The 16,410-nt window shown below is 40.0% G+C and overlaps 2 protein-coding genes across 2 annotated transcripts; both read left to right on the top strand.

Annotated features, from left to right (window-relative positions):
* Positions 1-4,220: 4,220 nt before the first annotated feature.
* Positions 4,221-5,853, top strand: LOC125515798 (SKP1-like protein 1). Its single transcript, XM_048681301.2, has 2 exons — positions 4,221-4,698; positions 5,434-5,853. The coding sequence occupies exons 1-2, from the start codon at positions 4,342-4,344 to the stop codon at positions 5,605-5,607; spliced, it is 531 nt and encodes a 176-aa protein (XP_048537258.1). The 5' UTR covers positions 4,221-4,341; the 3' UTR covers positions 5,608-5,853.
* Positions 5,854-6,036: 183 nt separating this feature from the next.
* On the top strand, positions 6,037-8,730 carry HPR (hydroxypyruvate reductase). The gene is made up of 11 exons (XM_048681300.2): positions 6,037-6,393; positions 6,485-6,568; positions 6,719-6,859; positions 6,965-7,086; positions 7,196-7,277; positions 7,378-7,450; positions 7,556-7,647; positions 7,757-8,017; positions 8,150-8,194; positions 8,319-8,433; positions 8,513-8,730. Exons 1-11 carry the CDS (start codon positions 6,052-6,054, stop codon positions 8,533-8,535), a joined length of 1,380 nt encoding a protein of 459 aa, XP_048537257.2. The 5' UTR covers positions 6,037-6,051; the 3' UTR covers positions 8,536-8,730.
* Positions 8,731-16,410: the final 7,680 nt, after the last annotated feature.

Below are 16,410 nucleotides of genomic sequence, written 5' to 3'. Positions count from 1 at the left end.
GCGCCCGAGGCCACGCAACATGTCGACCAGCAGCTCGCCGACGTGATGACCAAAGGGTTGCCGACTGATGTCTTCACTGACTTTCGTTCCAGTCTTTGTGTCGCTCCGTGCGATGTCACGACTGCGGGGAGGAGGGGGGTGATAACCTACATGTATGTATGAGTGTGAGCTTTGTACATAGTCTACGGTATAGACTAGTGTAGCATGCGTGTGTGCAGTTTTCCCCTGAAGCACACACATTCCTCCACCTCGATCATGGCCTCCCACGATCACCATCGTGGCCCAGACGCCCTCTGATCCAACTGTATATGTACCCCCCAGATCAATGCAAAGAGTGTGTTCGATCTCTCCACTGAAACAGGCCGCACCTCTGGTGATTTTATTTTAGCTGAAAAATTTCTAACATCTATGGATTACTCTCGTAGCATCTGAAAAGGATGACGGCGAGAAAGGGCCGCCCCTATTCCTCGCCTTCAGCGAGTGTACCTCCCGACTCGCTCAAGGGGGCGAGCAATATGGGTCGGCCCATGCGCGAGCAAGGCCATAGCATGTTTTCTGTTTTTTTACGTTTTTCTGTTTTCTGTTTTCGTTTTATTTTTGTACTTCAAAATATTTAAATATATATATTACAAAAAAAATCTACATTTTTTTGAATTTTTTTAAATAATTATTAAAAATGTTGAATAAGTACTAAAGAATATTGAACGAGTATTTGAAAAATGTTCAACAAATATTTGAAAATGGTGAATGACTATTAAATATGTTGATCAAGTATTTGAAAAATGTTGAATAAGTATTAAAAAATGTGGAACGATTATTTTGCAAAATGTTGAACAAATACTTCAAAATGTTGAACAAATACTTGAAAATGTTGAATAAGTATTAAGAAATGTTGACAAGTATTTCAAAAATGAACAAGTATTTGAAAAAATGTTGAAGAAGTATTTGAAAAAATGGTGATCATGTATATATAAAAATGTTGAACAAGTATTTAAAAAGTGTTTGAAAAATGTTGAACAAGTATTCGAAAACCACAAAAAACAAAAGAAAAAGAAAACAAAGAATGGAGAAGGGAAAAGAAAACCAAACAAAAAAGTGGGGAATAAGGACGAAAATAACAAAGAAAACCAAAAAAAGGAATGAAAAAATGAGAAAAAGCAAAAGAAAAAGAAAAAAAATAAAAAAACAAAGAAAAAAATGGGCTCGTCGGGGTGGTAGCAGGCTAGCAGCGCGCCTGAACTCCCTAAAGATCATGCATAGATCCCTGGATCTCCCCTCTCTCGTGTTCTCCTTTGACCTTAATAATTTTCCTCCGAGCTCGATGAAGGCGAGAAATAGTCGCCGCGGAGAGGGAGAGGCGATGGAGACCGGTGCTTCAGGCGCAGAAAAAGGTCGTGCGCCTTCGCCCAATTACCTCTTCGCCCTCTCGGTCGCTAGATTCACTGTTTCTTATGGTATGTACTAACTCCACCATTGATTTTTTATATAGATTATTACAATAATAAATGGTGCATTCAAAAATAAATAAAAAAATCACGAATTTGAAAAAGGCATTTTTCAAAAATTTGTAAACTGGTTGACCATTTATCATTCAAAATAAAAAGAATTCATAAACTTGAAAAATTTCCAAATTTCTAAAAAAATCATAAATTGGTAAAGTTCCAAAATTTTAACAAAAATCTCAAATTCTAAAATACTTCATCCCTTAGGAAAAATATTGCCGGTTTTTTAAAAATGCTCACCGAAATTGAACAAAGGTCCATAACATTTAAAAAACAAATTGTGAAAAAAATCATGAAAATTGTACAAAAAGTTTAAAAGAATTGTAAACAAAATTGAAAACTTAAAAAAGTTTACAAATTTTGAAAAAAAGTAGATACATTATAAAACAAGAAAATATAATAAGGAAAGGAAAGAAGACAAAATGGAAAAAAGGAAAAAAAAAAAATGGACAAAGACCTTTTCCAGAAAAACCAAAAAGAAAAAATGAGTTGGGAGGTTTCCAGAAGCTTCACCAAACTGAAACGTGCTCCTACTCGGTGCGTACAGTATAATAAATGTTGAATCGGTATTTGAAAATGAACAATTATTTGAAAAAATGTTGATCATGTATATAAAAAATGTTAAACAAATATTTAAAAAATATTGAACAAGTGTTTGAAAATGTTGAACAAGTATATGAAAAACCAAAAAATAAAAAGAAACCAAACAAAAAAGTGGAGAATAAAGACCAAAAGAACAAAGAGAACCAAAAAAAGGAATGAGGAAGAATGAGAAAAAGGAGAAGAAAAAAGAAAAGAAATAAAATAAAACATAGAAGTTAAAAAACCCGGCTCGGCGGGGTTGCTAGCAACGCGCCTGAACTCGTTGTAGATCAGGGATTGATCCTAGTTCCCCCTTTCTCCTGTTCTCTTTTTTACCTTAATATAACTTTCCTACGGGTTCGCTAAAGGCGAGAAATAGTCGCCGCGGAGAGGGAGAGGCAATGGAGACGGGTGCTTCTAGCGCAGGAAATGTTCATGGGCCTCGGCCCAATTATCTCTTCGCCCTCTCGCTCGCAAAATTCACTGTTTTCAATTTGTGCATTCAAAAATAAATAAAAATCCACAAATTTGAACAAGACTGTTTTCAAAAAGTTCGAAAAACTGGATGACCGTTTATCATTGATTTTTTCCCATAAAGTTGAAAGTTTAAAAAATTTAAGAAAAAATACAAATTCTAAAATACTTCACTCTTTAAGAAAAATATTGCTGTTTTTTTAAATGCTCACCGAAATTGGACAACGGTTAATGAATTTGAAAAATGTCCATAACATTTAAAAAACAAGTTGCGAAAACAAATCATAAAAATTGTACAAAAACTTCAAAAGAATTGAAAACAAAATTTGGAAAACTTAAAAAAGTTCGCAAATTTTAAAAAAAGATTTATAATTTGAAAAAGAGTAGGCACATTATAAAAAAATAAAACATAATAAGGAATGGAAAAAAGACAATATGAAAAAAAACCGAGTTTGATGCCCCGCCCCCCTAAAGACTGAGTTTCGTAAGGTTTCGATGAGGCTTTTGCAGACGATTGTAGGAGGGTCTATCTACCGCTCGTTCAAGCACAATTCCACCTTAATCGAACGATCGCAACGAAATATAAATATGCCGGTCTAAATTTCATGGAGCCACAAAAATGTATCGGTGGGGCCAAACCTTGTTAAACAAGGTACTCCCTCCTTCCATCTATATAGAGTCTAATGTGATTTTCGAGGCTAACTTTGATCAAGTGTTAGAGCAATAATATATGGCATGCAAGTTACACAAAGCATACCGTCAAATTCTTACATGAAAGAAGCTTCCAATGATATAATTTTTACATTATACATCTCATGTATTATTAATCTTATGAATAGTCAAAGACGGTCTTGAAAAACTCATTAAGCCGTGTATAAATGAAAGGAGGGAGTAAAAAGGACAAAACCGCTAAAAAATGCATGCTAATCATTGTTAGTCTAAATGAAAGGACCTCATCAAACTTGTACCAGTAAGAAATTCGTTCCAAGTTAGTTTAAATTTGGCTTTTGGTTTTGTTTCCTTATAAAACAACACGTTGCCCAACCCTCCCAATAAATACCCCAGCTAAACCCAACCCACCCCACCCCCGCAATAATAGAGTTTTCATCTTTTCTTCTTCCGCCGCCGTGTCTCCTCATATCTCTAGGGTTACCTTGATTCGTAACTAAATCCAACAAATCTCGCTAGGGTTTCCCTTAGTCGCCGCCAAGGAGGAGGAGGAGGTGATGGTGGGACTGCTCAGACAAAGTAGGACACAAGAGATGTTGTCTAGAAACTACCTACTTAGTGACGTACTTGCAGAGGACGAACTAGTAGGAGATGATGAAGGGTGCAGAGGAGATGGCCGGGAGAAGGAGGGCCGTGGCGGCGATGGGCGACCACAACAGAGATGAGGCCCCCGCGTCAGATCTGGATCCATGGTTGGATGGAGGAGGCGGGGGAGGGATGGGTCCGCACGACCGATAGAAAGTGGTGTTGTGCAAAGTCATGTCGCCTTGCGTGCGTTAGATATAGATCGGTCATCGAACTTTTGTAGTAGTAGTAGCAAGCAAATTAGTCAAAATTCGGTTTGGGTTTGTTGTTTTTTGTCTCCGTTTCCTTCCTTGCGAGATAGCCATCCATCCACGCGTCTTGAATAAATAAATACCCGACCCAACCCACCCCGCACCCACCCACCAAAGCTCCCAGCTTTTCCCCCTTCCTCCGCCGCCGCCGACGCCGACGCTTCCTAGGGTTTCGTCCCCCGATCCGGATCCGGCGGCGGCAGCAGCAGCAGCGAGCGATGGCGGCCGCGGGAGACGCCGGCGAGAAGAAGATGATCACGCTCAAGAGCTCGGACGGCGAGGAGTTCGAGGTGGAGGAGGCGGTGGCCATGGAGTCGCAGACGATCCGCCACATGATCGAGGACGACTGCGCCGACAACGGCATCCCGCTCCCCAACGTCAACTCCAAGATCCTCTCCAAGGTCATCGAGTACTGCAACAAGCACGTCCAGGCCAAGCCCGCCGACGGGGCCGCGGCCGGAGCCGGAGCCTCGGACGCCTCCGCCGCCGCCCCCGCCGCCCCCGCCGAGGACCTCAAGAACTGGGACGCCGAGTTCGTCAAGGTCGACCAGGCCACCCTCTTCGACCTCATCCTGGTATGAATCAATCAAATCCCCCCTCCTTGTGCTAGATCTGTACTGTTTCCCCTCCTCGAGGGGGGCTCGGATCCAGATTGGTTTGCTGCTGTTTAGGTTGGATTGGACGGTCAAGATTCGATTTGATTGGGCTAGGGTTTACATACATGATGATTGGCTTGTTTTTACCCAAAGGACAGAGATTTGTTAGGTTAGGGTTTACATCTATGATTGTGGTCTGATGTGCAATTTGCAATCCATGTTCTTGTGGTCTGATGTGCTTTACTGTATATATATGAATATGAATGACCTTATTAGGCCTGGAAATTCTATCTATGTGAGGATGAATTGTTTCTATGTGAGGATGAATTGTTTTTCTATCTAGCATTGTATGTAGCTAAATCACATTCTTATGCTAAGATTTGTTTTTCTATCTGGCATTATTATCTTGTCTAATCTTTTGGATTCCACTGTTGATTTGTGGAGCATTCTTTTAAGTGGTGCAAGAATGTATCTGCTCTGACTCTGTTTTGTGTTACAGTTATGTTTTTTTATCTCAATTTCTTATCCAGTTATGTTATAGTTACTGCTTACTCCTCAACATAAGCTCTGGACTTTGAATCAATATTAATGCATTCCTTGTTTCATGGTTTTTGTTTGTTGCAAAGCATCTATGTACTGTATTATCTTATTAGCTCTCTTCTTGTAAATGAAAATGCTTATCTCTTACGCTGTTGCCCTTTTGCCCCCTCTCAGGCTGCCAACTACCTCAACATCAAGGGGCTGCTGGACCTGACCTGCCAGACTGTTGCCGACATGATCAAGGGCAAGACCCCAGAGGAGATCCGCAAGACCTTCAACATCAAGAATGACTTTACCCCCGAGGAGGAGGAGGAGATCCGCAGGGAGAACCAGTGGGCCTTTGAGTAGGGGAGCATCTAGGCGATGCCGCCGCCGCCGCGTTGAATGAATGAACAACGCTTAGTATTGGTCATGTCTGCATTTCAGCGCTCTTCTTTATGTCTGTCGTAATGGCTTGTAATTATCCTGGAGTCTATGAGTGAACATGTTCGGTCAGTGGTTATGTTTGCGACAACAAGAAAAACCTATCGTGGTCAGTGGTCATCACTTGTCAAACTGAATCTTAATCGTCAAGTGGAATGCTTTGCTTGTTTATCACCATCCTCTTCTGATTGTTGCTGTGTGATTTGAGCTTCTTTCTTGAAGCTTGACCTCTTCTCTTCATCTGGATGCTGCTTCTTTAAGTACTGTTTTTGGTTATATATATATATATATATATATATATATATTTATATTTCTGTTGTGCCTGGGAGCTAACAAATTGTTCTGGGCCTCTGATTTCTGAAGCCTTAGATGATAAGGAAGTGTCTCATTCAGAGGGTGAGCGGCCTGGAGCCACTCATGATCTTGTGGTCTTATCCACCAAGTGGCCTCTGCCTTGCCTTCCAAAATAGCAGAAAATCCTGGCGACTCATGTTTCCTTCTCAACCTGATAAGAGAAGCACTACATCTAGCTTGTCACCACCACTTGCATCTAGCTTCTTGTTTCTCCTCCTTGCAGCTGCTCCAGCCATGGCGAAGCCGATATCGATAGAGGTGTGGAACCCCAGCGGCAAGTACCGCGTGGTGAGCACCAAGTCCATGCCCGGCACCCGCTGGATCAAGCTCCTCACTGACAACGACTGCCGCCTCGAGGTGTGCTGCTCTGTTTCTTTGCTGTTGCTTGCTCTGTTTCATTGCTATGATGATAACAGATGCTGAATTTTCTTGCATGTTGAGCGCGCAGATATGCACAGAGAAGAAGACCATCCTCTCTGTCGACGACATACTGGCACTCATTGGTGATCACTGCCATGGTGTCATCGGCCAGGCAAGCAACCCCAGCTTGTTATTCCTTTCCTTTTATGAATTTTCTTGCCGTGTTAGGTTGTTGTACTATCCTAAACACTGTAGTTAATGTTTCCTAATAACTGCGGTTATCAATCTGGATGATGACTTGTGTGGCACAAATTGACTGCAGCTAACAGAGGACTGGGGGGAAGTGCTCTTCTCTGCGCTCAAGCGCGCCGGCGGGACAGCCTTCAGCAACATGGCCGTCGGTTACAACAACGTTGATGTCGATGCTGCCAACAGGAATGGCATTGCCATCGGCAACACGCCTGTATGTGACACATGGAGTTTATTTGACTGACAAGTGCCTTTGATGTGATGAATGCTGCTCTGAAGTCTGAATCTCATGATTACCATGATGGATGGGTGTATGCAGGGTGTTCTTACTGAGACAACGGCGGAGCTGGCGGCGTCGCTGTCGGTGGCGGCTGCCCGGAGGATCGTTGAGGCCGACCAATTCATGAGGGCTGGCCTCTACGATGGATGGCTCCCGCACTTGTGAGTGCTTGACTGCTGTACTATTAATCCAGCTTGATCTATCAGCAGCATATATACATCTATACGAATCTATTTAAGATATATGGAATAAATGAAATAATGAATGCAGGTTTGTTGGGAACTTGCTCAAGGGGCAGACTGTTGGAGTGATAGGAGCTGGCCGCATCGGCTCAGCTTATGCAAGGATGATGGTACCACTTTATCCATCCTCCATAAATAAATCTCATCTCAAGCTAACCTGTTGAGTAGGTATGAGCAATGTAAAACCGACTTAAATTTTGTGTGTGCTAGATTGAGGGGTTCAAGATGAACTTGATCTACTTCGACCTGTACCAGTCCACACGGCTCGAGAAATTCGTCACAGGTAACCTACCCATACCGATTTACAGCTCTATTATTCTTGTGTCAGCTATTTATGCATTTGATGTCGACTTAATACATGTGTAATAATAATGTTTATATGATGCAGCGTATGGCCAGTTCCTGAAAGCCAATGGTGAGCAGCCTGTGACATGGAAGAGGGCTTCCAGCATGGAGGAGGTCCTCAGGGAGGCTGATGTGGTCAGTTAATTACATAAAATATATGCACTGGGGCATTGCAATTTTCAAAATACAGATGAAAAAAATTTACATTTGAGATATGGAACTCTGTTTCTGTTGATGGCAACAGATAAGCCTGCACCCTGTGCTGGACAAGACGACGTACCACCTGATAAACCCTGAGCGGCTGGCGATGATGAAGAAGGAGGCAGTGTTGGTGAATGCGAGCCGTGGCCCGGTGATCGACGAGGTTGCACTGGTGGAGCACCTGAGGGCGAATCCTATGTTCCGTGTTGGCCTCGATGTTTTTGAGGATGAGCCTTACATGAAGCCAGGGCTGGCTGAGATGAGGAATGCCGTCGTCGTGCCTCACATCGCATCAGCATCCAAGGTATTGATGTATCTATATGAATTGGATTCAACTGAAGTGAAGATGGATTTGTACATCCATGCCATTGGCATTGCCATGCATCCTCTGATGGATTTCTCTGTTTGTTTGTTTGTTTGACTCCCGTGTGCTCAGTGGACGCGTGAAGGGATGGCGACGCTTGCTGCTCTGAACGTGCTTGTGAGTTTCCTTGGATGATGATGGCTTAATCAATCAAGTAGTCCTTATGTTTATCACTGCTAAAGTAGCAGTAGGTGATTACTGATCTGAACCTGATGGAGCAAGTGTTTGTTAAAACTGACAGGGTAAGATCAAGGGGTACCCTGTGTGGGGGAACCCGAACTCGGTGGAGCCCTTCCTCGACGAGAAGGCGGCGCCACCCCCTGCCTGCCCAAGCATTGTTAATGCCAAGCAACTGGGTAACTAGCTCTTTGATCTTAGTTAGCTAAAGACATCTTGTAGCTCGTATCGACTATTGATTGGTGATGTTGGTTGCAGGCCTGCCATCTTCCAAGCTTTAGGCAGAGGCAGAGGCAGAGATGGATGAATCACTGCTATTACTACTACTACTTGCTAAGATGCTATGCATATATAGCTCCTTCCCAGTATATATGTATGAATGCCCTCATCCTCATGGAGTAGTAGTACTGAATGAATGAATGAATGAGTATATATATCAAGCAAGAGATTTTTGATAAATTATGCATTTATGTTTCCCTGCCCTGACCTTCCCTGCATTACTTACACCCACTGCTTGCTAGTAAATTAAGCTTGGCAAATTATCTGTGATTTATGCTACATATCATATATGCTAAAGACTAAGATGTATGATAGATATATTATGCTCCAAGGGAATTGCGCCGCTCATTTTTCTTTTTTGAATTCACAAACATTTTTCAATTTTTGAAAATTTTGTAAATTTATAAACATTTTCCAAATTCATGAACATTTTCTGAATTAATAAACTTTTTCTAAAACCTTTCTTTTCCGTGGAGAACTTTTTCTAAGCTCGTGGATACCAAATCTGCCACGGTTTTTTGAATTTGTGGATATTTCCTAAATTCACGAATATTTTCTGTACTTGTTGATTATTTTTGACATTCAAGAATGTTTTTTGTATTTGTGAACAGTTCAAAAAGTTGGACTAGGCAAACTTCCATGCACCCTTGTCCACGTGTAGTTCTTTGGTGATATTCTAGTCTTTAAGATCTCTCTTTACGGACTTTGTCCATGTTATAAATTTGGTCCACCTGACCTATTGAAAACCAAATTAATATTTTTATTTATAATTTTTAAAATTATCATTTTAATTTTACAAGCATTTCTAAAGACTATGGTTTAGAAAAATAATAATTTGACGTTTCATTTGAAAAATGTGAATCTTTTATCTTCCCCATTTTAGGTCTTTGGCGGTGTTGTGTGAATGTCGGCCCATCCTTTTATTTCGGAAATGAGAGCACACCTTTTCTTTAGAAGCATCTTTTGTTATTACTAGCAAAAGGGCCTGTGTGTTGCAACGGGAGAAAAAAATATCAAAATCTTCAATGGCTGAGACCATATTTTGTTGCATCATCGAGATACACTATCACTCAATTCCGTTAAATCATGAACATTTTTTTTAATTTGTGATCATATTTGAAATCATGAACATTTTTACAAAATTTTGAACATCTTCTAAAATCAAGAACATTTTATAACATTTGCAAACATTTTTCTTAAATTTGTGAACATTCTTTGTACAATTTTCATCAGCGAACATTTTAGAATGGACGAACATTTTTTCAAAATTTGTGGAACAATTTTTGAAATTTACAAATATTTTTTTGATTCGACGGACATTTTCTTGATTTAATGAACATTTTAAATGCATGATTATTTTTTGAATCAATGAACATTTTATGAATGAATAAACTATTTTGTAAGTCATGAATAGTCTTTGAGTTTTTAGGATATTTGTTCAGTCATGAATATTTTTTGGATTAGCAAAATTTTGTTCAATTTCATAAAAAAATTGACAGGCGATGGTTAATGCCCACTCTTGCGAGCGGAGCAAGAAGTCCCCTCTCCGCTGCAAGCTCAAACATCATCCGATGTAATGGCTCCACAATCATGATGAATTGCATGGGAGATAACATATCTCCTTGTCTCATGCCTGCACAATTGTAGATTGGCATCCCAACATCCCATTCACCAAGATCCGCGTTGAAGAGTTGGCCAAAAGGCCACATACCCATGAAATCCAATGGTTACCAAAGCCCAATTTGCTCAAGACTTCCACCAAGAACGACCATTGCACCAAATCAAAAGCTATAGAGATATCAAGTTTGAGCATGATTGCCAGCGTACGGAGAGCGTGTAGGCTCTGTGCCGTGCATTGCACAAGCATGAAGTTGTCATGTATAGAGTGGCCCTTAACGAATGCACTTTGGTGTTCCCCCACTAGGCGCGAAAGATCCACCACGAGTCTCATGGAGAGGACTTTGACGAAAATTTTGATCGCCCCATGCACGAGGCTAACCGGCCGGAAATCCTGGATGTCCACCACATCGTCCATCTTAGGGAGAAGCATCACAATTGCCTTGTTTATAACTAGACGGCCTCTCGTGTCCCTGTGGTAAAAGGCCTCAAAAGCACGTATGAGGCCACCTTTTGTTACTTGCCAACAGGAGGCAAAGAACTTGCCCGTGAATCCATCTGGCCCCGGTGCCTTATCCGGGGGCATTGCTTTGACTACCTTCTCTACTTCCTCTTCGGTGAATGGCATTTCCAGATGGGATGGGTTGAGGGCTTGCATTTGGAGTAATAAGAAATCCATTGAGTGAGCTCTAGCGGGCGCCTGTCCAAACATGTGAGTATAGTACTCGTCCACCAGCTCCAGGATTTCCTCTTGCCCAGTTGAGATCCTTGACCAGCGTTGTAACATGGTGATCATGTTCCTCCTCTGCCGGTGGCAGGCGTGTTGATGGAAGAAGCTAGTGTTCGCATCACCCTCTTGAAGAAAGAGGATCCTTGAACATTATCGTGCAATCGTTCACTCTAGCGAGCTTAAGTCGAGTAGTTTTTGCTTGAGGAGTCTACGCAAGTGTCTCTCCTGTATCATCAGTTCTCGTGAGTCCATGGCCTTGTCGAATCTGTAAATGACTTCCATCGCGATCGCAATCTGGAGCTTAATGTTGCCAATCCACCGACCACTCCACTTCCTAAGCACCTGGGACGTGGCCATGAGCTTACAGTCCAGAACAACGAAAGGGTTGCCCTCTCGGGGGACTGACTCCCATGCCTCAGCGATCGTGTTCATGAAGCCATCCGCCTTTGTCCAGAAAGATTCAAACTTGAATTGTCTTCCCAAGTAGGAGGGGGTAATGATCGGACACCGCGGATCCCAAGGCCGTGAGGTAACATGTGGGTAAGCCTTCACCCATGATGTGCTGCTGAAGATATTTTAAAATTGGTCATATTTTTCAAAAACATGGGAAAATGTGTAAATGAGTTTTTTTTAAACTCCAAACTTTTTGAAAAGTTCCAAGCAAGTTTTGATATTCTAAACATTTTTTGTAAAAGTGACCAAATTTTGAAATTCTGAACATTTCTTAATGTGTGAACATAATACTAAAATTCTAAACAATGTATGTAATTTGCGAACGAATTAAAAATTTATATTTTTTGGAAAATATGTATAATTTTTACAGTTCTTAACATATTTGAAAATCACGAACAAAGTTTTGAACATGTTTTTGTAAAAAGTGGTCAATAGTTGTAATATGCCAACTAAATTTGAATATTTGAACATTTTTTCATAAAGGGAACATATTTAAAACACAATTGTTTTTTGAAATTCTGAAACTTTATAATTTTTGAGATTTTAAAATTTTGAAACTTTATTATTTCTGGATTTTTTCATTGAAATGTTTTATGAAGATGTGATTTTTGTTGAAAATTGTGAGTTTATGAGTAAGAACAAAGAAAAGGAAACACGAAAAAAGGAAAAAGAAACAGAAAAAGAAAAAAGAAAAACTCAAAACAAAAAAACCATAAAAAACAAGAAACTACACAAAAAACTGGTTAAGGAACCTTCTAGAAGGTTCTAAAAACCAGTTGGATGACCTTCATCAACACGTCATGGTCCAGAAGGTCTGCATTACAACTGCCAATACCTCCTTCCTCTCCCTCTGTCATCCTTTCTTTGACAGCCTGACTCAAATTCAATCTCGCTCGCCTCGGGGCTAAACAAGTAGTAGATTATACCGAGATTTTATCTCACAGTGTAAGGCTTCAATCTGAAAGCCTCATGCTTCACTGCTTGAGTACCATGTCCGTGCTTGTGGATTTACAACCTCCAACAGTTTATACATGGCATGCTATATGCTCACTCTGTTCCATAATGCATATTAGTTTTTTCAAAAGTTAAAGATGTCCATGTTTGATCAAGTTTCTAAAATAAACGATCAACATCTGAAGTACTACATAAATAAACGGAAAGATGTGGCTACTCTCGGAAGTACCCACTCCCCTTATCCTTGTCATCTGTTCTCTCAGAGATTCGTGCTAAGAGGCTGGCACGGGTTAGCTTGGGTCATAATGCTATTTTATTACTTCATGTCGTAGGTATGCAGCGTTAGGTATAGCCCGACGGAAAGGTGGCAAACGACTGTAGTAGCTGGCCCACCTAATCACATGCCTGGTCAAAGTCCATGTATGCCCCCCTAGCTGTAATCACTGGAAAAAAAGAGCTATAATCATGAGACGATTGAAATATGATTTCTTCCCATCGCGAGACACAATGACATGTGTAAGGTATATCATACTTATACTATCTAAATAAACTATTTTTACACAGGAATTTCTATCCAAACTATGTATCGTGGTTATCACATGCGTTTTGAATTATGTTTCATGCATTGAATGGTTGTGGGCATTTCTGCTATTGAGATGGGCGCATAGTGTCGGAAACTCTCAGCATGTGTGCTATCCTGTCAGACGATGGGAACCTGTCACTCATGAACACTGCCTCAGGGTTAAAAATTGTGCTTTATTCCTGCCAATGTTACTGTTCGCTTTAGTTGTAAAACACTACAGCTGGACAGAGCCCAGTTCATATCTCGAGGAAGTTTGGGACTAAGCCAGCGGTCAGGATAAGGTGTGTGCACACTCTCGAGAGTAGTAGATCCACTCTCATAAATAAACTAAAAAAGTATATGTGGATGTTGATTTTTTTAAACTTGGTCAACCATTGATCTGTTTGATTTTTAAAAACAAAGTATGTACTATATTTTGAAATTGAGGGAGCATTAATTGCGTATGGTTCAACGCGTAAGGAGCACGGTCTCTAACTGAACTTAATTGGCACTAAAACAATAAGGCAAGATGATAACTAAGTTTTTCTGTGGAGATAATTTGGTTAATTGTCACCTGGTCGCTCACAGCCGATCAGGCCTTAATGCATCAGTAATGTTACATTAAAGTGAAAACTGAGGTCAATCACTTGTACTATTATCTCTTGATCCTCTCATTTCCGTCTCTTCCTCCTTGAGGCCGCTATAAACATGCTTCATTCCCTTTCTTATCTTTAGTCAGTGCAAAGCATTGCTTTTATTTCAAACTAGCAAAGTGGCCCGCTCTTCGCGCGGGCTAGTATTTAATATAGTTAGATTCAAATTAGTTCATATTTGCTACTCCCTCTGTTCACTTTTATAAGGCCTTAAAGACATTTCAGACAATGTGCAAAATAGCCTATTTTTAGTTGTCTGAAATGACTTATAAAAGTGAACGGAGGGAGTAGTTCTTTGGCTTGATCGTCAAGTGGTGATTTTAAGGATATAACCCCTTTAATGTTTAGGGGAAATATCGGAAGGCTACGGTGTCGCTGTTTTTTTTAGTGCTACGTGCTCTTAATCACAGGTTTACCTTTGCCCCATTTCTCCGTTGACTCTCGGATTGCTGTCGTCGGCTGATGTCCAACTACTCATGCATAGAGCAAAGACAACCTCCTTTTCTCCGTTGACTCCAAGATTGATGCCACCGGCTAATGTCCAGCTACGCAAAGAGCAATGTTGGTGCTGTTGCTGATTCATTGTGCATGGATCTCATCTCACCAGCTTGGATCTAGACTGAGTTCATCCTGAAGAAGGAGATCTGGAATTGATCCTTTGGACATAGGTTTTATTTCTACATAAAGCGATTGGGATTTGATACTTTTTCTTTGTAGCTAGACAGCGGCGAAGACCTCGGATCCCGAAGCAATACCGGCAGGGCTAGTGCAGAGACTCATTGCGACGGCCACTATGTGCGGTCGAGGACATTGGGGACAACACTTGCGTGTGTTTTTGTTTTCTGACGGGTGGCGCCTACGATCTTAATTCATATGGTGTAGTAGATATATGTACAATCTAGTTATACATATGGTGTCCAAATTTAAGTCAACTTGTACGTGAGCCTATTTTATTTTTGCTCCGGACAGAACTTTACGTAGTTTTCTTTTTTAGATGTGGTTTGCTTCTTTTTTTTCCTCCATCTATTTCTTAATATTTTTTTGAGGGGTCCCTCTATTTCTTAATAGACGTGCCAATGACGAATTACGTGAATAATTTTTTTTACTCCCTCTATTTCTTTTTTTCTTTTTTGAGGATCTTATCTATTTTTTAATGGACCTGCTAACCATGGCTCTGTACGTGTCTTTTATTCCAAGTGTCTTTTATTCCAAAAATCAACCGCTAAAAAAAGAGTATGCAGGATTGAGCCACAAGTACATGATGGATGTGTACATGACTTTTGCTCCAAAAAATTAGGCAGGATTGAGCCGCACGTATAGGCTAAGGATAGTTACAGTTTTTTTTTCTTTTCAGTTTCTTTTCTTGTTGAGATTGGAGTGGTCTTAGATCTGATCCATTAATTATGTCTATTAAGTTATGGGTCCATCAAATCAACGACCGGATGTTTCTAATTATTGTGGTAATTTCTAGCTTATTTATCTTTTTCTGATTAACCCGTCAAGCACTTTTTATATATAATAGATATATATGTTCTTTCTATTCTCATTCTAACTACAATGATCATATGGAAAACCAGAAGCTATATACTTTGGTGCAGTGCTGCAGCTTCCAAGTATTTCTCACTTCCACTACCCTTTTACCGTTATTGCAGGCCATTATTGTTGGTGTTTGGTATTATTTGTATGTGCCCAAGGTAAGTTATGAAATATTGGTTGGTCAAATCATAGAGTTGTATGATTGTTGTAGATGAATACTACTCCCTCCGTCCGGAAATACTTGTCATCAAAATAAATAAAAGGGGATGTATTTAGACGTATTTTAGTTCTAGATACATCACCTTTTATCAATTTTGATGACAAGTATTTTCGGACGGAGGGAGTACAATCAGAAGCCTCAGTTACACATATTATAGTTTTGAATTAGTTTTGCAGTTAAATATTATCATGTCCATCCGGTACTATATGCTTTAACCCTATAGGTCTGGGACATGTGTGAAGCCAACCACTACTTTGGATACGTTTTTAGAAATGCACTTAACTTATCATTTTTGTGAAGAACAATAGTTGTAAAAAAACTGACTAATATCCAAAGTAAATGATGATGTGTCTTAACATCTGGACTATCCTGCAATGCAAGTGTTCTCACCCCAAAATTATTATGGAAGACGAAACACTCAACGGCCATGAAATGAACAGCAACCCCAACCCACAAATAGAGCAACAAAGAATCTATTCGTGAATTAACAATCAAATAGATAAGCGACAGAAAAGTAGAAAGGCGCAGCTAGGCGCACGTATGCTTCTAGTGGTACTCTATAAATGCCTAATTGGACTTATCAAAGAAAACGGGAGTCCTATAGGCTGCATTCCATGGCAGATAGCAGCATGTCGCACACGGGCGCTCGTCTGGGCCACCGGCCCATTCATGCTTGATCAAACGCTCACTATAGTGTTTTACTATAGCGTGTCATGCAGCGTATACTCTGCCGTGTACTGTAACATATATTGTACAGTGTCCCATAGCATATACAATTTACAATTATCTGAACACATTTCTAAAAACATGAACATTTTTTAAATGTATTTTTTTAGAAATTCCAAACAGTTTTAGAAAAACATGATTTTTTAAAATTTGAAACATTAATTTAAAATTGTGAAATTCTTTTGAAAAACAAGGACAAATTTTTTAAATAGATTTTTTTTGAAATTCCTAGATTTAAAAAAATCAAAGAAGTTTTAAAACTCTGAGCATTTTCTGAAAAGTGATAAAATTTGAAATTCTGAACATTCTTAAAAGTGTGAATAGAAAATTAAAATTCTTAAAGTTTTTTGAAATTTGTGAACAAATGTTGAAGATTTGCACATTTTTTGGACAATTTCCATAGTTATTAAAATTCTTATCATATTT

The sequence above is a fragment of the Triticum urartu genome, chromosome 6A (genome assembly GCF_056163025.1).
Source record: "Triticum urartu cultivar PI428250 chromosome 6A, HENAU_Tu73, whole genome shotgun sequence".
In the NCBI taxonomy this organism is placed as follows: Eukaryota; Viridiplantae; Streptophyta; class Magnoliopsida; order Poales; family Poaceae; genus Triticum; species Triticum urartu.
This window is presented reverse-complemented; position numbering and strand designations above follow the sequence as displayed.